Source organism: Eumetopias jubatus, unplaced genomic scaffold (assembly GCF_037043125.1).
Source record: "Eumetopias jubatus isolate StellerSeaLion01/CBP00866 unplaced genomic scaffold, mEumJub1_p1.0 scaffold_4, whole genome shotgun sequence".
Taxonomy (NCBI): Eukaryota; Metazoa; Chordata; class Mammalia; order Carnivora; family Otariidae; genus Eumetopias; species Eumetopias jubatus.
The window spans coordinates 166985753-167009264 of NW_028274810.1; the positions used below are offsets into that span (position 1 = coordinate 166985753).

The 23512-nt window shown below is 48.2% G+C and overlaps 1 protein-coding gene across 1 annotated transcript; it reads left to right on the forward strand.

Annotated features, from left to right (window-relative positions):
- Positions 1-722: 722 nt before the first annotated feature.
- Positions 723-23343, forward strand: SBSPON (somatomedin B and thrombospondin type 1 domain containing). Its single transcript, XM_028112001.1, has 5 exons — positions 723-975; positions 10221-10415; positions 19082-19172; positions 20805-20981; positions 23141-23343. Exons 1-5 carry the CDS (start codon positions 762-764, stop codon positions 23256-23258), a joined length of 795 nt encoding a protein of 264 aa, XP_027967802.1. The 5' UTR covers positions 723-761; the 3' UTR covers positions 23259-23343.
- Positions 23344-23512: the final 169 nt, after the last annotated feature.

A 23512-nucleotide genomic window follows, 5' to 3' on the forward strand; every position in this document is an offset into this window, starting at 1 on the left:
AGTTTATTTTTTTAATCCTTTCCTTAACATTCATCAACTGCCTCTTCAGTGCATCAAAGTGGCATTTTCTTGGTCCAGGAAAATCTCATCATAAAATATAGCAAAGAAAGGATGCTGCTTTGGTGTTATTTCCTTGCTTCTAAGGGGCATCTGTGGCCCGCGGGGACTGGTGTCCCGGAAAAAAAAAATACAGTATGAGTTTTCCTGGGCGAAGACAGGGTGACCCGCTCACACTGTGCGGCGGAGACCCGTTTGCTGCGCATCAAGCGCTATTCGTCTCCAGTTTGAGAGTAAAATGCCCACTCATGAACGTGACCCCAGGCGTTAGGAAACAGAGGCTGCAGGCAGGAAATGTGGCCGCCCTGGCCGAGCTGCTGGCGGACCCGACGCTCCCTGGGTCCGGGGATCCCCGAGCACCTGCTGCTCGGCTCTCTCCCGGGGCGGTCCCGCGGGCGAGGGGCGCAGGGCCGCGAGCGGGCTGGCGGCGGGCAGGGGGCTGGTGCTCCGAGCGCTGATTGCCGGGCGCCCCGGGGAGACGCGCCCTCCCCGCCTGGCAGGGGGCAGCCGCAGCACCCGCCCGGACCCGGCGCGCCGCCAGGGCTGGGGAGGGGCGGCGCGGAGGGCGGGGGCCGGGCGCGGGGCAGGGCCGGGCCGGGCTGCGCGTCGCCGGCCGCTCGGGCTGCTCGGGCCCGCCGCTCTCGGACGAGCTCACCACTCTCCCGAAGCTCTGCGGCGTGGCAGGCGCCGCGGGAGCGCTGGCCATGAGGACCCTATGGATGGCGCTGTGCGTGCTGGCACGGCTGTGGCCGGGGACCCTGGCCGGCTGCGCCGAGGCGGGGCGCTGCTGCCCGGGCCGGGACGCCGCCTGCTTCGTGCGCGGCTGGAGGTTGGACAGGGTTTACGGGACGTGCTTCTGCGACCAAGCCTGCCGCCTCACGGGGGACTGCTGCTTCGACTACGCCAGGGCATGCCCAGGTGGGTGGCGGGGCCCGGGGGGAGGGGCGGGGGGCGCCAGCCCCTCGCCAGCAGCCAAGGGGCACAGGATCCCACACCAAAAACCGCAGCCCGGGAGCCAGGATCCCCACCCCCCCCCCGCCCCTTCCATCCTGGCGTGTCCAGACCGTCTATCCTGGCCTACCCCTCACCCCTCCATCCAGGTACACCTCCCTCCATTCTAGAGTCCTCCGGGCTCCTTCATCTAGGTGCACTCAGCTCCTACCCCCTACCCCATCCTAGAGTCCTCCAGCCCCCTCCCTCCATCCAGGTACACCCAGCTCCATCTTTCCTAGGGCCCTCCAGCCCCCTCCATCCAGGGATCCCCCAGTCCTCTCCATCTAGACATAGCACTCCAAAGCACCTCTCCCCACTAGAACCTGGATGGAAGGGGCTGGAGCTATCTGTTCTCCTGGAAGTGTGTGGGGTTCAGGAACTCCAGCCTGATAGGGCCCCCTCCTACCTGGAAAGATGGCATGTCCTTGGGCCAGGCTCCACTGCGTTCATTCTGTTAACCCTCAGGGATCTTCAGGGCCTTGTGAGCCGTGCAAAGGGAAGGGATGTGTAATAACCCCACTGGGTGCCCAGGGCTTGCTCTGGTAGGGTACTCACTTCAGCAGAACAAGTTCTTGGAGGACCACAGCGGTCCTCACTTCTGGCCTCCAGCATGTGGCACAGCCCCTTTCTCCCAGGAGGTGTTTGATATGCTCTTTGAATTCAATTTTATCTCTATAGCATGATGAAGGTTTTTATCCGGGGGTTCCTATTATGTTTTAATCCTGCTGGTTTTCCTGTAGGGTCAGTCTTTTGCATCTTTCAATTTCCCACAGTATCACAGCCCCTGGCAAGGGCTCAGTAGGTGCTGATTTAAGTAAATTAAAAGATGAAGAAATGGTGAGTATAGTCCTAAAGAACAAGGTTTACCTGAGAGAAGCCACGCTCTGGAAATAAAAGTAACCTTGTTCCCTGCTCATATGCCTCACATATGTTAGGGTTTGGCCTCAAGGATCCCTGCGCTTGGCGTCTTCTTGGGAGAATAACCCGCAGGTCCGTGTCATTACTTGGGGAATCGGATGCCCTGTCAAGAGGAGCACACCTTCTGCCTCCGTGGAGCTGGAAGAGGCCACCAGCCCCAGGCAAGATAGCACCCAGATCTGCTCCTGAAAGAACACAATTGAAAAACATGAAGATTTTTTTGATCCTGTTTGAAAGCTAATGATTAACCTACAAATATTGATCCTCTTTTCGATAAGCCTCTCTCCCTTTCCTGCTTCAAAGCCAGGGTATTTTACTACTCAAGTAAGGTGAAGAGTCAGTTATTTAGGAAATGCAGTGCCCCTGGGCCCAGGGTCCCCAGGCAGTCAGAAGAGTATTCGATGCAAACTCCTATCCTCCGGTAGACCAGATAATGTGCCCCGCCAAGCACAGGGCTACAAAGAAGATGAAGACAGTCTCTGCTCCCTACAAGTTCACAGTCAAGCAGGGGACTACCCCTGCGAACCACCTACAGCATGCTTGGTGCCCAAATGAGGGGTCCAGGAGGCTAGGAAGGGAAAACTCGGAAGACCCAAGGGATTCAAGGAAAACTTCCCGGAGGAAGTAAGGTGCAAGCATGGTCCTGGAGAATGAGCAGGAAGTCTCCAGAAGAGGAAGGAGAATTCTAGCAGGAAAGCATCACGTGGTCGCTCGCAGCACCTGTGGGTGTCTGCCTTTGGTGCCAGGAACTGGGCTCGGCCCCGAGGCCACGCTGGTGGACAGGGCAGGCGGCGAACCCAGCTGGACCCGGAGAGACTCAGGCATGGAAGAGGCCTGGGTAGGACAGCCCTGGGTCATGAGAAGAACTGGCTTTCCAGTGAGGGGTGGCAGAGTCCTCAAAGTCTTCATTTGGTCACGAATAAATCCTGTCTTCGGTGCAGGAGGTTGAACTGTTCAAGCAGAGAGCCTCTCATTGAAGCGGGGATGTGTTGGGTAAGGAGGAACAGGGAAGAGAGGACCTGACCATCTTGGGAAGGGCTCCACAAGGAGTCCCGGCACCTTGGAGCCTGAGGAAGAGCTGCGAGCGAGTGGAGGGCATGGGAGCTGAAACCAGAAAAAGAAAGGAGCCCAAACGAATTTTTAAAAGGAGCATATTCAGCCTGAACTGCCCTTCCCCAGGGAGTTAGCGGAGGCCCTCGCAGGCCCTTGAAGAAGCAGACACGGGACGGAAAAGGCTCCTCGTTGAGTAAATCCTCTGCGCCTGGAGTTTCTGGGGAGGAGAGGAGAAAATAGAGACAGTTGGAAGTTGGCCACTTGGAAGTTGGCTGGCTTGCTCTGCCGAGCTGAGGGTGAGAAGGGGCACGGCAGAGCCAAGATGCTGCATCTCCTTAGCCCCGGCCAGGCGTCCTGGCTGTGCATTCTCCACTGGTCTTGCCGGAGCGTCGTACAGACTCGGGAGCCGGGGTGTCCCAGGGCTTTCCCATCACTAAGTTAACATGAATGGGTAGCACAGTGACGTCTGAGCCAGCTTCGGGCTGCCATCTGCCACATCTGCTGTGCATGGTTGTTATTGATTCCTAAACATATCAACATTCGGCAGCTCAGGGCCCCGCCAGTCACTCCGTAGACATAGAACCATTCTGCCCCTTAGGATCTCTTCTCCTTACCCAATGTTATGTTACCTGTCGATGCCATCTGAAACCTTTTTGACTGAAATTACGTTACATATGAACCAAAAATGGAGCTGTATCAGTAGAACTAAGAATGCCTTATTTCTCTGCCTTCTGATTTTTTCTTCTTTGTAAAGACATTTTTTTTTTTTTTTTGGTGTAGCTAAGAGATGAAATACTGGAATTTCTTTTTCTAAATAGGACTTTTTATTTTTACTTAGTCAAAATAAAAATAAGTTATTGGATCTGTGGAATTACTGAACTGCCAAAAATATCTGTTCTGAAACAAATGATCTCAGAAAAATCTCATTATGATGTTGGTATTGGTTTCAACACCAATATATTGGTGTTGTATATATGTCTCTATACCCCTCCCCCCACCAAAAAAAAAAAAAGGAATAGAAAATTCTCCATTGGCTGTGCCTGACCAGGGGAGAGGTAAAGGAGGAGACAGATCCAAGTTACCTGCCCTGGAAGAATTTCTTAGAAGGCTTCCTTATCAGACTCACGATGCCCCGGTCTCTAGCTCATCACCTGGGTTCCTGGAGTCTTCATTCTAAGATCACAGAAACAGTAGGGCTGCACTGGACTTTTTGATGAGCAAATTCAGGAAAGAGTAATAAGGAAGCCAAGGGGAACAGGGCAAACATTGAGTAGCCTGTGTGAGCCAGTCTTTTCTTGTAGATTTCCCGGGGAATCTAGAAACCTAACTGGCCCAAATCTGCTGACTGCATACCTGGAAGGAGAAAGGGCAAATGTACTGGAAAATACGGGCTCCAAAACTCATGCAAAGGAAGGATGTCACCGTCTACGGTGATTTAGAAAAGTTGAGGCTTTACTAGGAACCATAGCGGCCTGAGAGACAGCATGTGGCTTCCCCTGCCTTTGTCTCTGTAGGAAAAATGAGCAGGGCCTGGCGCCAGCATTCAACATGACTTGACTTTGCAGGCTTGGGCTGCAGCCCTGGGCATTCAGTGGAGGAGGGTAAAGTTGTTAACCCTTCTGCCACACTTCCTCCGTGCCAGGCACCTCACAGTTCTAGTCTTACTTAAGTCTCCCAACACACCGCCATGGTCATCAGAGCGCTGGGAGGTTGGGAGATTCATCCCAACTCATATGGCTAACAAGTGATGGAGTGAGATTTGAACCCAGGAACTCTTAAGTCCGGAGCCCTTATGTTTGAACATTATATTTTGACCCTCCAAGGATGGAGGCTTTATGAGAAGCTGTGTACTTGGCAGGTCCAGCCCCAGATAAATACTGGTAGAGTGAGTGAGACTTCTCTCTCCTTTGACTGACTCCTCAAGGGCAAAGAAGTGTGTCCTGCCCCTCTTTACAATCCCCTGACAGCCATGGTGGTGTCACTGAATTATGTTTGTCTCAACAGCCCGAGGGGTCATTCGAGGGGATGTTATCTATGGCTGCAGAGGGCGCCACCAGCTGGGCTGGAGCCACTTGTCCTTTTAAATACAACTCTTTCCTTCCTTGTCTACAAAATATGTTTGTTGCAGAAAACTTGGGAAATACAGAAATGCACAAAAGAAGAACACAACTCACCTGGACACTGACTACCGAGTAAAAGCATAATTATCTTTATGATTTGTATGCCCTTTTTCTCTGGGCTTACATGGTGTATAAAATTCTGTTTTTTTTTCTAATGAGGGAGTCCTTTTTATTGTCCCTTTAGGATTTCATGAACTTGTCCAGTTAATATCTCAAAAGAAAACAAAAACCCACTGGGGGCCAGATAACATGGTTTTTGTAAGAGGAAGAACATACTTGATCATTTTATTGGAGCTTTCGGAGGGGGCGGTAAATAAGCACTTGGGCAATGTAGTCTCATTTGACCTTCAGAGAAGATTTGACAAGATTTCTCAGAAAAGGGCATACATGGGGAAAGAGAAGAAGGCCTATGACATTTAAAATCGTGTTACCATGAGGGGGGGCTGCTTTATTTTTCTTCCACAGAATGTCAAGAAACAAAAGCTATTCGTAAATGCTACTGGTGTGGGTAAAGTGCAAGAAGAATATTTTCGTAGCAATGACTTAGGACTATTTGAACTTAACAACGTGAGGGAGGAAGCACTTGCTCGTGGGTGGCCTTAAACTTTTAGGCGGCAAAGAGCCAAGCAGGCAGGGCCAGATCCGTGATCAGCCAAGGAGACACTGCATGAACATGAGGGCAAGGTTTTATATTAAGACGAAAGAGCCCAAACTCTATGTAGGAAAGGCAGGATCGGCTGTCAGCTCAGTTTGTTGCTGTGAGTGGGTGTGTGTGTGTGTGTGTGTGTGTGTGTGTGTGTGTGTGTGTGTGTTATCATCAAGAAAAAGAGTAGAAGATGGGTTTTTGAGTTACCTTTTGGCACCTAAGACTGAGGATAGTGTGTTTAGTTCTGGTTGCCCCTGCTCACGGAGGCTGTGAATGGACCTGGAGAGGGCCCACTGGTAATTCTGGGGGGGGGGTGGTGACTCTAGAAAGATGGGTCCCACAGCTAGAGTCATCAACCTGAAAGATTCCTGCTAGAGAGGAAAGGGCACCTCCTGAGACATGAAGTCCCTGAACTACATGGATAAGATAAACATAGATGGGGTTTTTTTTTCACCATATTCTGAAATTCTTGAGTGAGGGGAATTTGGATCAAATAAGAGGAAATACCTCTCCATGCCACTGATAATAAAATGAAACAAGCTTGTTATTTTCAAGATGTGGTACTGGCAGGAGCTATAAATGGATTTAAAAGCATTTGAAGCATTTGTGGCTGCCAGGAGAAGCTGGGATCTACATAACCTGAAGGCACAGAAAGCCACACTCCTTCCAGGGACACCTTTTGGGGCCACCATTGCCGGGAGAGCCCAGACAGCTCTTACCTTGTTAAGAATTCCCATATTTTTGGCTCTGGGAGCTTCTGATTTATTTTGCTCCTGTCCTTCAGCCGGCTTTCCTTTCCCACTCTGGAGCCTTAGTCAGTGCTTTGGCTTCTAACTAATGATATGAGCAAACCAGAATCTGTTTCAATGTAGAAAATTTGTTTAGGAAGGAGGAGGAATTTGTCCAATGCCATTTCATTCATTCATTCATTCATTCATTCATTCAACAAATATTTATTGAGCACCTACCATGTGCCAAGCACCAGGCACGAAATGAAACACTCAACGACAATAAAAAAGTAAATAAATATGTAAACTATGTAATCATGAATTAGGGAGATATTAGAAAGCAAGGAACACTGAACTCTGAGAGGAAGTAATTTTCAGGTGTGGCAGGTGGGAGGCTGGAGGTGGCACTGGGAGACTCCTTAGATAATCTGGCCAGAGAAGGACTCCCTGAATAATTCATCTGGGACTTAAAGGATGGCCAACCCCAGCCATGCCCCATGTGGGAAGAACATTCCCATCAGAGGGATACGTGGCCAAGGTTCCAGAGTGTGACAGAGTTGGTGTAAGGAGGCCAGACTGGTTGGAGCTTGGAGCGGGGGGGGGGGGCACCCCCAGGTGGGAGGGGAGGGACACAAGCTGGCTCACCCAGCACCTTGTCGGCTGCAGCAAAGAGTTTGATTTTTTTCCAAATTCAGTAACAATGCACTGAGAGAGTTTTAATTATTATTATTATTATTATTTTAAAGCTTAGTGGAAAATCTTTTAAGGTACTTGTACTTGGATATGACTGGCTATCCCTGTGAGGACATGTGAAAAGGTGCTCTACTCTTGCTTTGGGCAGATTCCCTACTGAAATATATAACGTATTTCTCTGTTGTTGGCCATTCTCGTGGTTGTGGTAGGGACATTTGATAACCAGAAAGCTCTTGAGGAAGGGGGACTAGCCAGAACTCTAGAAAGACTTGATAATTCTTTGTACTCTGGATCTATCCATTATCTCGTTTCCTAGTGAGCTGAGAGCCAGGCTTGCCCACTGGGCCTGAAGCAGGAACTTAGGGATCTATGTCTCTGTTCTCTTCTGTGCCTACTTCTCTGTCTCTGCTCTTATTGCACTTCTTGGGAGCACCTCCCAAATAAATTTCTTGCATTGAAATCCACGTCTTTATGAGTCTGCTTCTGGGAAACTCCACCTGAATATTAAATTATATTGAGTTTAAACAAAGGAAAAAGAAAACAGCTTGCCGAGCATTCTGGCATCCCTTAAGCCTAAGCTTCTTTTTCTTCTAAAAGGGATGGGATGATGTCATTAAGTCCTAACCATTAGGACTTTGGGAAGCTGGGATGAGCTTGGAGTCAGGGATGATCACCTTGCTCACTAGGTCTATTGGTCTCCAGTAATAACTAGGGAAATGTGAAGATTGAGAAAATCAGATTTTAAGAAAGAATATTTTGACATGCTGGCTATGGATGTGAATTCTGATGGAATAATTCAAAGGAAATGTGTGTCATGCAGCTGTAATATATGATTTGAGATGACAAATCTGTCAGAAGTTCCCGTACTTCCCCTAGCCTCTGTGACCAAAGATCTCTTATGATCTATGACGAATTGCACTCCAAACAATCAGCAGTTCACAAGTTAATCATGAATATAATCTTTTGTGCAACATAGGAATAAATACCTCAGATTCGCCTTCCAACTCAAAATATTTTTTGGAACCCCTTTATACTTGTATAATTCTGTGTGAACTTTTTTTCATTTTGTCTTATAATGAAGCCATCAGGATGATGCTCAGGACCCACAACTTTCTGATTTTCTTTATGAAGCTGTTAAAGTCATAGATTGGAAATATGAGACATAGCATTTTCCAAGGTCAAATGTTAACTGATAGGAACAACTGATTCAGTGATTCTGTGATTTGGGGATGTTAATTGTGGGGCAAACCAAATAAAATAAATAAACATTGCACATGACACACAAATGTTGAAGAAATACCGAGAAACTAGCTTCTTTCAGAAAACTGTCCCAGTATCATCTTTTACCATATGGATAGAGTATCTTCAAACCGAGGCCATATTACTAAATTCTGAGTTAATGCCATGGCAAAGTTGTATTCTATAGTGATGTCCAATGTTAATCTTTGAAATAAGTGTCGCGTTTTGTTTTTTTTAAAGTGTAATATTAAGCGTCGTTCAAGGCCAACACAACAGGGCAAGACTAACGAGGCTCAGGGATGAAGAGATTTGGGTGACAAGTTGGAAGACTTAAGAACAGAAGGAGTGCTTCTCATTCAGCTCCTAGCCCAGCAGGCAGTCTCTTTCAGTGTGGCTCTAGGGCCCAGTGAAATCATGGGATCATGAAAATAAAAGGGGAAGATCCACAAGAAATGACAAGAGCAGAAAGTGGCCTGTTACTGATTTTCTAAAAGATGTGTGCATGGCAGGTATGCGCGACAAGTCTCACGTGCCTCACCCTTGCTTCCTTACCTACCTGATGTGGGATGCCTGTGAGTTTTTAGATGATTAATAAAAGCATGTTTTAAAACAGTCTGAAGTTTTTGAATTACTGACAGATGTTTATGGGACAGTTGTATGGGACCGTTTTCGTGTCAGGGTGAGCTGCGTGCTGCCAAAGGACTGGTCTTCCAAAATCCATGAGCCCTAAAGAGAGTGTGCTGAGAGGTCAAATGAGTTTTCAAGTACAAGTTGTCAGCAGTCCAAGTCAAGATTTCAGAGAAGTTAGAGTGCTTTCTTGGTGAAGACTCTGTAAGCTTGAAAGTATGAGGATGGTAGGGAAAGTGGGTCACATTTTGTGGGAAAGAAAGAATTTGGGCCTCTAGTTCAGAGGTACATCTTTTGTTTTCTTATTCTTTTTCTTATAAACAGTCTCAAGTCCTGAAGTAATTCCACTGCAACTCATTATAGCCCTTTTAAAAGATTCGTTAGGACTTTCAACGGGAAAGTTAAGTATGCAACCACATAGATTTTCCAGTCATGGCCAGAGAATTGTCAACGATAGCCAAATTCTTGCCCCAGACCTGCCCCTTCACGCCTGACCATGAAAGCCCAGTCTTTACCTCTGTAGACTCTCGTTGCTCTTTGGCAAACCCCAGCTCTCCTGTGTAGGGGTTTAAGAGCCATGGAGGATGAGAATAGAGCGCCTAAGAGAAGTCCCAAGTCTAGAGGTCCTTTGGGGTGGCCCTAACCCATGACTGATGGAGAGACACACTTGGGGATAAGAAGTGACTTGGGCATTTTCTTTTACGTTTCTTCCCTCTATGCTTTCTACAATGAATACGTATTGCTGTTAAGATAAAAATGTTCTGGGAAGGGGAGGATAAAGTTAAAATCAAGGAACTCTAATAAGAGCAAAGATCTTATCTAAGCCCACGGAGTATGAGGAAGTACCTGAAGGCGTCACTCTCTTCACTCGGGGGCTTCCCTGGCTCAGACCCACCCTCATGACCCCAGAAGAGCTGCCCGTCTGCCCCGAAGAGGTGCGGGGTCCCAGCTAACCATCCCTGTCCACTGAGCCCTGCTGAGACCGTGTCCCGCCCCCCCCCCGCCCCGCCCCGCCCCGCCATGCAGGACGCAGTCAAAGCGCGGTCTTCGAGGGCTAACCTCGACTTGTTGGTGTTGGCGGCGCAGCCTGGCCGGCGGCTGGGCTTACCCAGCTGAGCGTCCCATCCCCGCCGTGCTGTTTTTCAGCCCGCGCGTGCATCGTGGGGGAGTGGAGCCCCTGGAGCGGCTGCGTCGACCAGTGCCAGCCCGCGGCCCGCGTGCGGAGGCGCTCGGTGCAGCAGGAGCCCCGGAACGGCGGCGCGCCCTGCCCGCCCCTGGAAGAGAGAGCCGGCTGCCTGGACTACTCAACGCCCCAGGGCCAGCACTGCGGGCACTCCTTCGGTACCGAGGGTTTCACGGTGGCCGCCTTTGTTGTCTGTGTTGACTTTCCATCTCGTCCTCCCCTAAAAGGCCATGTGCTGAGCGGGGTTGGGGGGTGGGGTGGGGGAGTTCCGTGCGTGGCGGGGTAGTGGGATGGGCCACGCCACCCAGACAGGAAGTGCAGGACATGCCTGATAAAGAAGTGAGTGTCAGCTGCATCAGGGCCTCCCTCCTCCACCCCCTCCGTGGTCGGTGTGTTCTTAACCCCGGGGTGGCCCCCCACTTCTGTGCGTGCCCTCTGTGGAAAGGACACGTGCGTTGTGATGCTTGGCACACTCAAGCTGGTGACAAAGGATTTTAGGTAGGATGACAGTATTTCACACCGGGTAGTAAGTGTCCATCAGGTAAGTATTCATCTTGCACCTTTAATTCCTGGGTAGTCAGGTTGGCTCATCACACACGTGTGAAGGTAATAGAAAAATTATTAATTTCTAAGCAGTGATAAATTATTCTCATAAAACACATGCTCCTCCTCTCCAGCTGACTGCACTGGGGCTGATGTGATCAGATTTGTGATTTGAAAAGATCATTCTGGTTGTGGAGTGGCCAAGGGAGGGGCCAGAATTCCGCCGATGAATGAGTCGGGAGTCGTACAAAACTCACAAAGAAATAAGCCAAAAGACCAACACCAACGTGTTGACCTCGATTGAATCTGATAGAGCGCAACACTGACTTCTCAGGATAACAAAGGTCATGTGTTTTTCATAGGAACTTGGAAATGTTTATACCAACATGACACTCATCAAGCCATTTTGCTCCTTTTTTTTTCACTCTATGCACAAATATTTATTGAGAGTCTACTGGTTGCCAGGCACTGGGCTGGGTGCCAGGGTTCCATTGGTGACGTAAGCTGACGTGAGCCTGCTGTCATGCAGATCGCAGTCTGGTGGGGGGCTGGGGGGGTCATAATCATGATCTTAAGAAATCAGTCCCAGAAAATTACAGCTGCAGTTTGGTGCAACTGGTCTTGAACAAGTGAGTTGTTTGGAGCCATGAGTGTGTGTAATAAGCTGATTTCCCCAGGTCTTGCAGGAGGAAGGGAGCCATAGGAGTGGAGAAGGGAAGGGACTTCCCCAAGGAGGGGGAGGTAAGGCGGAGAAATGTAGAACTTCCCCGACAGAAACTGGCATGGTGAACCAGGTAGTCAGGTATAGGGGCTAGAGGGATTTGAGGGCTGATGTGGGAAAAACCCGACCACAGGAGGCGGTAATCCACAATAAGCTTTTTTTGGGTGGTGCTTGGACCCAGTTGCAAGAGAAGCGGAAGCCCAGAGGCTATGGTGTGGGGACCACCATCCAGAGGGGGAGGAGAGGAATCTGCCCGGGGCTCTGTGTCTAGGGGATGGCAACTAAGCAGCATGGTCGGGTGTCTCTGGGTCAGAGAGTTTCGAAGGGCAAGGGTGGTAGCAGCTTGGGGTCTTACAACTCTAAGGCTTTTTAGCTCATCGATGGCCAGCAGATGCCAGGTCTAGTTTCACAGGGTATGTAAAGCAGGCATGGCCCAAATGGCTAAAAATCTGCTTGTTTGGCAATTTTTAAAACAATTTGGGAGGGTGCCTGGGTGGCTCAGTTGGTGGAGGGGCCAACTCTTGGTTTCCACTCAGGTCATGATCTCAGAGTCATGGGATCAGGCCCCGCATGGGGCTCTGTGCTCACTGGGGAGTCTGCTTAGGACTCTCTCTCCCTCTGCACCCCCCCCATGCTTGCTCAAGCACTCTCTCTCTCTCAAAATAAATAAATGAATCTTTAAAAAGGAAAACAATTTGGATGCGTAAAAATGAGTTTGCTGCCAGTAGACTTTGGGGCTAAGAGTTGTCAGCCCGCTGTGCAGAAGTAAACAACCTAGAGACCATCTTTGGCTCATCTCTCTAACCCCGGGGAAGCAAAGGCCCATTTGCGAGGCTGAAGGAAGGCCGGAGTCTGGGGAACACAGAGAGTGGGGCTGGCATTGAGAGGGGAAGCGTCCGCCCTGAGCTCTGCGTTTGGGATTTTGGTCTTTATCTTAGGAGCCTTGGAGAGCTACTGTAGCATTTTCTGATGTGGTCAGATCTGTGATTTGAAAGGATGCCTCTGGTAGGGGAGTGGCTAACGGAAGGGCCAGGGGGGAGGTGTCTCGTGGACACAGCGGTCAGATGAAGCGCCCAGGGAAATAATTTAGTGCTCCCAGAAACAGTCGTGGAACAAAACCACAGTCAGCTCATGTACTCTGCAGAGCACGACAGAAAAGGCTCGGGAGGATGTCGTTGTAGGACATTATTGATTTTTTGGATGACTCTTAAAACCTATAGCTGATCTATCAGGAAGCAGCTGCTTTGCTCATTTACTGGGTCTGGCTGCTAGAAAGGAGTTCTTAAGTATGTTTGACTCTTTAGGGCTAGACCAGGCTGACACAGAACCCCTTTGCAGCCCCGTATCTCTTTATAACAGCATAATGCAGGTCACAGGAAAAGGGACAGGAAGGTCAATGAAGAGGACGCTATGGAACATGGGCCAAGGGCACCTAGGAGCACTGGGCCCACACCCTGCCCCCCGGGGTTCTCGCCCCTGCCTGGACGTGTCCTCTCCTCTGTCCTCTGGGCAAAGTCCCCCGGGCCTGTCCTCCTCTACAAGTTCCCGTGTTCCCGAGTTAACCCTCTCACCCACCCTTCCCACCAAGGTCCAATAAGAGGACTTTATAAAGCAGCAGTCTTCATAGGTGACTCCCCACAAGGTGTTCGTGACTTGGAAATAACACCAACAGGACAGATCTGTGCTCAGTGGCCGCCTTTCCTAATAAGGTGAGGTAAAACCCAGTTTGGGAAGAGAGGAGAAATCTCTCCTGGCATTTGCAGCCCTGACTTGCGTTCCTGAGATGCACGTTCCTATGGTAATTCCGTGGAAATGATGACTGCTATCACAAGCTGGTCAGGGAAGACAAGACCCCTTGAATATTCCAGTCTGGTGGCTCCTAAAGCCAGCAGCGTCTGCCTCAGCTGGGAAATTGTTAGAAAGGCAAGTTCCTCCAGCCTCACCCAGACCCACGAGATCAGGGTCGCTGGAGCTGGGCTTAGCACTGTGCTTGTAACCAGGCGTCCAGGGGACTCTGCTGCTTACCGACGTTCCAGAACCCCTGCTCTAGCCCGAGTGTGGGTGCACACCTCTTCCCTCAGCCCCTGACTCATAGCTGGATCCCTTACGTGCCACTTTCCTGAGGGCAGAGGCCCCCGAATGCAAAACAGGGGTTTAGTCAGGAAAACATGGGGTAAATCAGACCATTTTCTCTAAGGAGGAGCTTCTCAGAGGCTTTCTTATGCTAATAAGCATTTTCATTCTACAGGAGGGAGATAGGATATGCGACGCTTTCCCACCTTATTGGATTAAATGGCCCCTTTCCCCAGGGGATCTCACCGAATCACTAGTGTTCTGTGGAATACACCTGGGAAAATGATGGACGACAAAAGGGAAACAAGAGCAGTGACGTGAAAATGCAATTTGGTGGATTGCCCTGAGCCCTGTGTCACCGCAGTTCCCACACATTCATTTACGTGTGTCATTCATTCAAGGTTCACTGAGCATCTACTACAGCCAGCACGATGCTGGGTTCTGGAGATGCAGACTCGAACACCAAACCTATCAGCCAACTCCAGCTCAGGGTGCTGAGCGAGCGCCGTGATAGAAGGATGGGCAGATAGGTGTGGAGGCGCGGAGAAGGAGCACCCTCCTCCACCTGGGGCTCTCAGTCCGGCTGTGGGGCCACCTGTGCCCGCCTCCCCGCTCCACTAGACTTGCTATTGGCAGGGCAGGAGGCCTGGGTGCATGGCAGAGCAGTCCCTCACAGCTGCAGGGTGGAGAGCTTTTATCGACATTATTGATTCAGTGCTCATAGCGATCCTGTAGGAGAGCGTACTCACTTCCCACGGCCACTGTCACAAATTACCCCAAACGCTGTGGCTTAAAACAACTCAAATGTATTATCTTAGGGTTCCATGGGAGAGAAGTGGAACCCAGGTCGCCCTGGGCTAAAAGCAAGGCATTGGCAGGGCCTGCATTGCTTTTAGGGAGGCTCTGGGGGAGAATCCGTTTCCTTGCCTCTTCCATCATCCGGAGATGGTCACCATTTCTCTCCTCACGGCCCTGCCTCCTTCTTCACAGCCAGCTACATTGCATCTCTGTGCTTTCTTCTGTAGTAACGCCTTCCTCTTCCTCTTTTTTTTTTTTTTAAGATTTTATTTATTTATTTGCCAGAGAGAGAGAGAGAGAGCACAAACAGGGGGAGCGGCAGGCAGTGGGAGAGGGAGAAGCAGGCTCCTCACCAAGCAGGGAGCCTGATGCAGGGCTCGATCCCAGTACCCTGGGCTCTTGACCTGAGCGGAAGGCAGATGCTTAACCCACTGAGCCACCCAGGTGCCCCGCCTCTTCCTCTTTGAAGGACCCTTGTGATTACACTCAGCCCACCAAGAAAAGCCGGGATCATCTCCCCATTTTAAGGCCAACTGAGTAGCAACCTTCATTCCATCTGCAACTTTAATTCTTCCTTATAAAATAACATAACATATTCACAGGTCCTGGGGATTAGGGTGTGGAAATCTTGGCGGGGCCAGTATCCTGCTGACCTTGAAGAGGGGACAGCCTCATTATCCTTGAGACCAAGAGGACGTTGGAGCTCAGGGAGGTGACAGCATTTGTGAAGGACTTTCAGAATCTAACCCTGGATCTCAGGGCTCTAAATCCTGTGGGGTTTTCCCTCTTGATATTGCATTGCTGCTCCTTTTATCATTAGAGCTAAAATTGCAATTGCAGGTTCTGGTAATTAAGTATAGAACTAGAAAGGCTCTGTGAGACCCGTGAATGAAACAGGATCACCGAAGCTCTCTTGTTAATGATCAAGTAGCTATTGAGTTTTTTCCATTTCCTTTAATGCAGATCTTGACTCTATCTTTATCATAAAAACAAATCCAAAAAGCCCTATTATTGTAGTAGTTGTACATCCTGACCCCTCCTAAAAGGAGATCGATGTGTATCATAAGCTGTATGCTTCTGGGCCGCTGTTATTTGTCACATTTTCATTCTGTTCCCTTTTACACTATATCTACAGACCAGTGGTTCTAAGCCTACCTTGGTGACACCCCATCGTGTCAGAGGGCTTTATGAAATTCCCTAAGCAAATTCAATTTATTTTCATGTTCAAAGTAAGTATGCGTGGTGCCATGCTTTCAGAAGTGGAGTTGTTGTAAAACCGAACAATGGTAGGCTGATAGGATGCCAGAAAAGTTGGCAAATGGCCTCTTAACAAAGAATCTACTACATTTGGATATTGTTGCCAGGAAGGGGGAAGAAGGGGGACCTGGCTTTTATTGAGAGGCTTTGTCCCCCGGCACCCGGCTATGTTCTTCCACACATAAGCAGCAGTGGGACTGAAGGCAAAAATAATTTCTAAATTACCACTCTTAAGTAATGGAAATTAAACTGGGGGGAGATATTAAAAAGTCACACTGGTTCAGAGACCCCCAGGCAATGTGGCTGCTGGTCTGGTTTCTGGAGGTTTCTGGTTCAAGGAGGAAGTGCCCCCTCTCAGTAGAATGTGCCACTGAGCCAAGCTAGGGCTTGAGGGGGCAGGACACAGAAGACACAAGGCCCAGGGTTACTGGCTGGCTTTTAGGACAGGTCTTACGTACTGCAGAGGCTTGGCATTGAACATGGACAGGAGATCGAAAAACCAGAAGCAATCTTCTGTGCTGGGGTCCTTGCTTCATCATTTACTGTGAATTTTCCCTTCCTTTAACGTCCTTGAGCCTCAGTTTTCTGAGAACACATCAGGGCACCTCTTCACAAAGCTTTTGTGGGGACCAGTCACAGAGGATGAGAAGGTACTTGTAAAGAAGCAGGCTGGAAACATACCATGTGCTGTTCCAGGGGGCATTAATCTGGGCCCACCGCGAGCCCCACCCCCACCCCAGGGGCCCCAGGCCCCATCCCAGCCCTCCCCCCTCCCAGGGGGGCCTGAAGGGACTCCAGGTAGAGGGCTCACAATGTTCCCTTTCCTCCTTTAAAGTTACTTCATATTAAGGACACATTAGGGACAGAAAGGGAAAATAAAACAGAATTTAAGCAATTCATAGGAAATATGCATAAAACAATGAAACATTGTGATCCACATTGCAAGAGTCTCTAGGCAGGGAGGAGCATGGTTTTAGAGATACTGCCTGACACTGCCGTGTTTAGACGGGAGCCTTGAACATGTTCCTTAACCTCTCTGTGCCACAATTTCCTCATCTGTGGAATGGGGAAATAATAGGAACTATCCCAGAGGGTGGTTGTAAGAATTAAATGCATTCACACATGAAAGGTGCTCAGCATTATGCCTGGAAACTTAGAAGTGTATCATTGTTAATTTTCATTATTATTATTATTATTAGAGAACTTTTTCTAAGGATTTTATATCAGATATTATAATCATATACTTGCCCTTTACCTCCTAACCTCATTTCCCCTCCCTGCCCCAAGCTATATATTAAGTGCGTTGCCTTTGAACTTCTGTAATAATATATGCGGTACAAATAAGGAGATCAAATACATGTTTTGAGCTAAAGAAACACATCCTGAAAATTTCGTAGTTTGACTGGTCCAATGCCACGTGGACTGAGCTGCAATTGTATTCTTCACTTGCTGAATAAACTCTTAACTGCGTCAGAAGAACAGAAATGGAAACAATACGTGGGAAAGCGAAAATCCTTTCGATGTTTGTGTTCCAGAGAATTAGATCTAAGAGAAACAGTAAGTTCCTAACATACATGCGCTCCCTTGTTCTTTCTGATTCTGTCCACGGGTTTGGGAAAGTCCCAAAGCTATGGTCACATTTAGAAGGAGTGGCATGTTCTCTGGAAAACAATTAAACTTGTTAGCGCAGCAAGGAAAGAGTCTCACAGCTGGGACTCTCAGGGCTTATGCTAGATGTGAATTTTCACACCAAAGAGATTAAGCACCAAACTACGTAGGACAAGAAGGATACCTGCAACTCTCAGGAGCAGGTGACTACCTGGTGTTTGGCCCCTCTGGTCTTACATTCCCTAGTCATAGCAAAAGGCCTCCCTGAGAAAATCTAAAAAAGAATTCGGGCTGCCATCTTGTGGCCGAAAGGAGCCAGTAAGGGGCCACGTCAAATGAACACGTAGGCTTGACGCATCTGTTTTGCAGCCCTTTTGCCAGTTTGCTCACATTGATGATGACTCTGGCAGCGCACGAGCCAACATCAGCTGGTCTCTACCCTTCCTGGGACGGTCCAGTTTCTGAAACGAAAGGTAGGAAGGATTGTTGAGTCGTCTCAGCCACAGGGCTCAGTGTAGGAACAGAAGACCACAGGGAGGTAGGACCCGGAGGCTTGGTGGCAATTCCGTGACTTCATTCACTCACTCATTGAGCCGCCATTCGTCGCCTGCGTACTTCCTGAGTGTGTCAGTGTGTGAGGGCCACAGTGATGACCAGGGCAAAACCCTGCCTTCCTTGAGTTGACCGCAGAGCAGCATCGGGAGTTCATCTGCAGGTGCCGCACGTACCTAGCATCAGACGCTTCCCCACACTTAGCGGCCAACAGGAAGGAGGCACACAAACAAAATCAGTGAAAGAAGAGAGCAGAGGTGGGAGGGTTCCTGGCTCCCTTTCTTCTCTCTGGGCCAGAGCGTCAGAGTTGGGTTGGGGCTGGGGACAGGGAGGGGAGGACCAACCTGACTTTCCTTCCCCACACCACACCCCCCTCCACCAGGCTGAGGGTTGGCATGGGGATGCTGTGCTGGCTGGCACCAGGCAGGCACCCTGAGGCCACAAGGCAGGCGGGGAAGCTTCCAGGCTGGGGTCACCAGGACCTTGGGGGGGGGGCACTCACACCTCTTCCCTTGGTACATCTGTTTTCTCCTTTTCACATTTCCTCTCTCTCTCTCTGGTGGTCTTTTTTTCTCCTTACATCCCCTTTTCTCTCTTTTTTGTCTTCTTCCTCTGTCCTTTCTCCCTCCTATTCTTCTACTTTATTCTTCCTTTCTTTCCCTTTTCTCTTCCTTTCATCTTTAAAAACCTTCTCTCCCAGAGCGCCTGGGTGGCTCAGTCGTTAAGCGTCTGCCTTCGGCTCAGGTTGTGATCCCAGGGTCCTGGGATCGAGCCCCGCATCTGGCTCCCTGCTCAGCGGGGAGCCTGCTTCTCCCTCCCCCACTCCCCCTGCTTGTGTTCCTTCTCTCCCTGTGTCTCTCTGTCAAATAAATAAATAAAATCTTTAAAAATAAATAAATAAAAATAAAAATCTTCTCTCCCTTTCTCCATTCCCTCCTTTCCCCCCTGGCTTACCTGCATCTTTCACTACTTCCTCTTGGTTTTTATTTCTGGCCCCCCTTCCTCCCCTTTCACACAGTGTCAACTTATTACCAAAGACAAGCCTGCCTGTCAGAGGCCTGCAGTTCTCCCTGCCCATCGGTGTGCACACAAATCTTCTTTGAACTGGGTTCTGGGGACACGGTAACTTGGCCCCGTTCCATTCCTGGTGGTGTGCTCCGGCCCTTTGCACTTAGGGATGGGGGGCTTGAGACAGGATTGACATCAAGTTTGGGAAAGGTCGTTCCGAGTACTTTAGGCTGCATGTGTCCAACGCCCTTCTCTCTTTCCTAGTCCCTGCCTTTATAACTACCTCTGCATTCAACAAGGAGAGAACAAGACAAGCCGCCTCTGCACAGTGGTCTACAGTCACAGAGGACGCTGGGTAATTTAGTGTTTTTGTTTTGTATGGTTTGGTTTGGGTTTTTCAGCTTATGCTTTTCCAGGTGTATGGCCAAGTCAGCCCGCAAAGCTTGTCTTAGTGTGATGGGGGTTCTTCTGTTACTTGTTTGTTGACTTTGGGTAAAACATGACTCTTTACCACAAAGCTGGGACCTACTTGTCTCTTCTCTTTTTGTGAGGCCGCAAGGATTTGTCTCTGAGGTCTCATCAACAAGAAACACACTATATAAAATGATGGTATCACTTTATCAATCGTACTCAGGATGTTCCTCTTAGAGTCATTAGGAGAACATGGACTCTAGCACCACCTGTGTTTGGTTAATTTGAAAGTGGCCCACACGTCAGCTCTGAGGATTTCTGTCAGGACAGAAGGCACAGCCTGGGAGGGACCTCCATGCTTACCTGAAGTCTGCTGTTCAGCTGTCAGCAGAGGGACCCCAGTCTGCTGCATGTTCAGAACCCCCCGCCCATGGCCATGCACTAGCTGTAAGACCCTGGATATGTTGTCCCATCTCAGGTTTTCTTCTTGAGAAATGAGAATATGAATGCCTACCACATGGCGTTGTAAGAATTTAATGAGAAAATAATGAAGAGATGTCTGGGTTAAGCTGTCTGACTAAAGTTGCTTGAAGCTTCGCCATAGAATTTCCTGCCTCAGTATCTAATGGTACCTAATAAATGGTCTACCCCTGTTAAAGCTCACAGAAGCAGACCCTCCAATCACTTTCCATCTAACCTAGGACAGCTCATAATTCTATGGATAAGAAACTAGCCCATTGGAGCTTAATTAGAAACAAAAACACAACATGCAGGAGTTAGTTACTATGTTTTGCTTCCCCGAAGAATTGTAAAATTATGTTGCTTTTTAGTACAAGACTCTAAAGTATTCACCCATGTCTGGATGTTAGAGTGCTCTAGTCACTATAGTGCTAGAGACTTCCACAGTTCAGTGTAAGGTGACACTAGCCTCTGTCACAGAAAAACGTCTCCAGCTTCCCATTTCCTTTTATCTATGATGCCCAATATAACTTTGATGCTTGGATTCAAGTCCAAACTCATCATTAGCCCAGATCACGCAGGTGAGCTGGGTGGGGAGCATATGGAAGGTCCCTAGTAATGTCTGTGGGGCAGAAAGTCATGGGTGTCGGGCAGGGAACTGAGGACCAGCCCTCCAGGGGCTCATACGTTCTCAGACTTAAGACTCAAGCAAGTTCTTATTCAATTTCTCTTATTCTTTTATCAGTAAAGTTATGAAGGTCTATTTTCTTACTGAAATGTGCTTTTTATACACAATGTGGTGTTTAGATTAGATAGGAAACAGGATATCCAAATTTCTGCAAACTCATGTTGACCAGGTAACTCAATCAGGGATTGGAAAAGAGCCACAAGCTTCACTGTAGTTGCCAGTCGGGTATCGTCCATCATCATAGTTCGGCAAATGAGAAACTTTACAAGGCATTCTGTGACCGGTGCATAGCCTGTGAAGATGCACCACACCACCTTCTCCAGTCCGTCAAATGTCCTTGGGGGGGGGGTTGCAGGCTTCCTAAGACTTTTTACAGCGTTAGGCTGTCTCTCATTATGGCAGGTGCAAGTGTCCTGTTTTCTGCTCTAGATACTGTATGGAGTTCAAGACAGAGTCATTGACTCATCACTGCGCTATGGAAAACCGCCCCCTGACTCGATGGATGCAGTATCTCCGAGAGGGGTACACAGTATGCGTCGATTGTCAACCCCCAGCTATGAATTCTGTGAGCCTTCGCTGTTCCGGAGATGGCCTAGACTCAGATGGGTAAGGGAGGAACACTGGTTGAAGGACTTCTCTTATTTTTCATTTGGAGAGATCTGTCCTGTGTCCTGAACAGCAGACTATGTAGCATATCAGGGCATGATTTGGGAGCCAAAATACCAAGTAAGGAGAACCCTCTGTCTAGCAATTCCTGAATCCAGTGCCCAGTTTACACTATGGGACTCAGAGGCTCTATAGCAGAGATGAGTGGGTAAATTTGGATATTGGGGTTCATATCATGCTCCCAAATGACCATTGAAAACCTCATTACTCCAAAGCAGTGTTTTGAAAACCACTTGAATCAGAACCTCTTGGGATGGTGATTTAAAAAATTCAGATTCCTGGGGCACCTGGGTGGCTCACTTGGTTAAGCGACTGCCTTCAGCTCAGGTCATGATCTCAGGGTCCTGGGATCGAGCCCCATGTCGGGCTCCCTGCTCAGTGGGGAGCCTGCTTCTCCCTCTCCCTCTGCTCCTCCCCCACCCCGTCATGCTCTTTCTCTCTCTCTCATAAATAAAAAAGCTTAAAAAAAAATAAAATATACAGATTCCTGAGCCCCACTTGAGATGAACTGAATCAGAATCTTTGGGGGTGGATTTTTTTTTTTTTAAGATTTTATTTATTTGAGGGAGAGAGAGAGACAGAGAGAGAGAGAGAGCACGGATGGGGAGGAGAGGGAGAGGCAGGCTCCCCACTGAGCAAGGAGCCCCAAGAAGAGCTCGATGCCAGGACCCTTGCATCATGACCAGAGCTGAAGGCAGACGCTTAACCAACTGAGCCACCCAGGTGTCCCTGGGGGTGGATTTTTAACCATCTTTTAGGTTAGGAGTTGGCAGGTAGTAGATAATTTCAGCTTTGTGGGCTATCTGGTCTCACTGCTCAACTCTGCCATCACAGCATGAAAGCAGCCCCAGACTCTATGTGAACAGGTGAGCTTGGCTTTGTTCTAAAAATACTGTATCTATGGACACTAAGATTCAAATTTCATGTAATTTTCATGTGTCATGACATCTTCTTTTGATTTTCTTTAAAAACAAAAAACTATTCTTAACTCACAGACCACACAAAAACAAAGGGTGGGCTGGATTTGGCCCGTGGGTTGGGGTTTGCTGACCCCTGCCCAGATGATTCAGTCCCACAGCAATGTTTCAGAACCACTGCCCAATGGGAGTAGTCCTAAAACCATGACTGAGAGGGTGGTAGGCTCAGCTTTGCAGGATCAGAAACCTATAGGAATCTATAGATTGTCCAGAAGAATTGACTCTGAAAAATCTATCCCAATCCTGTACTTATTTATCAGTTAAAGCTAATAATAACACTCTTCCTAAGAGAAGAGTAGACTTCATGCTGGTCAGCTATTGGACAAAGACCAATTTAAGTCACACGTGGATTATGGTTTTAAGTATGTCAGGTGGAACTGATAAAAATACAGATTAGAAAGTAAAAGAAGGACCTTCCCAGCTAGTCATTATTCCCATAGTATATTTTAATATTTAATAACTTATGTTTACTAGTCACTTGTGCCTGATAGCCTTTGTAAGGAGTACACCACATGGACAGTAAAGTAGGTAAGACATTCATATCAAATAGAAACCAAATCTTTAGACTTAATATTTTTCTGAATATCTCATCCATATTTTGTCTTTAAATGAATTTGTAATTGAATTTGTACTCAGAAAGTACCTTAAACCCTGGCTGAGATTCCAATGACTTTAAAAATAATAATTTCAACAATCTGGCTTTGCTCTTCCTGCTTCTCCCATTTTTTTCATTATGGAATCAAAGAGTTGAGGATTACAAGAGCTCATTTGGGCAGACCCCTCTAATTTAAATATACATGAAACAGGGAGCCATTTTCCTTTATGTAACACTTCATATAGTCAGATCAAGTGGGAGAAATGAATACAGTAACCTCAAACTGGTCTCTCAACAAGAGGGTATCCTCAAATAGATTAATTTGTAACTTGTTTTGATGGAACCCCTAAGAAGGGAAACTCAGTTTGTGATCATTTTTTTTTAATTTCAATTTTTAATGCACTTTAAAACTCCAGGTGTGATCATTCTTTGATCAACAACAAAACACCTCAATTTATGATCCTGTAAATTAGAATTCTTTTTGGTTTGCTTTCAGCGTAACTAACATTTTCAAAATATCGTTTCAGAAATCAAACTCTCCACTGGCAAGCAATTGGCAATCCTCGATGTCAAGGAACGTGGAAAAAAGTTCGGCGAGTAGATCAGTGTTCTTGTCCAGCTGTTCACAGTTTTATTTTTATATAGATTGTGATGTAAATATTTCACAATGTGTTCGTCATGCTAAACCTAACCAAGTCATGTTCAGTGCTTCATAAACCTTCAAAAACCATCTGGCCAAAGTCCCTAAAACACATGTTATCACCACACTCCGAAGTAGAGAAAGAAAATGCACGGGCCCGTTCTCAAGATGCCCAGTACCTTTGTTTTTATGTTTACTACATTGAGCACCTACCCTAAAGGTTCCTGTGGTTTTGTGTCCTTGGCCTTCTAGAGAGTCC

What these genes read in the sequence shown, in the direction of transcription:
- SBSPON (XM_028112001.1), top strand. Translation starts at nt 762, where the DNA reads ATGAGGACCCTATGGATGGCGCTGTGCGTGCTGGCACGGCTGTGGCCG. An exon ending in ACAGTCACAGAGGACGCTGG is followed by an intron (nt 19,173 to 20,804) that starts GTAATTTAGTGT and finishes TTTCTGCTCTAG; the next exon opens with ATACTGTATGGAGTTCAAGA. An exon ending in GATGGCCTAGACTCAGATGG is followed by an intron (nt 20,982 to 23,140) that starts GTAAGGGAGGAA and finishes ATATCGTTTCAG; the next exon opens with AAATCAAACTCTCCACTGGC.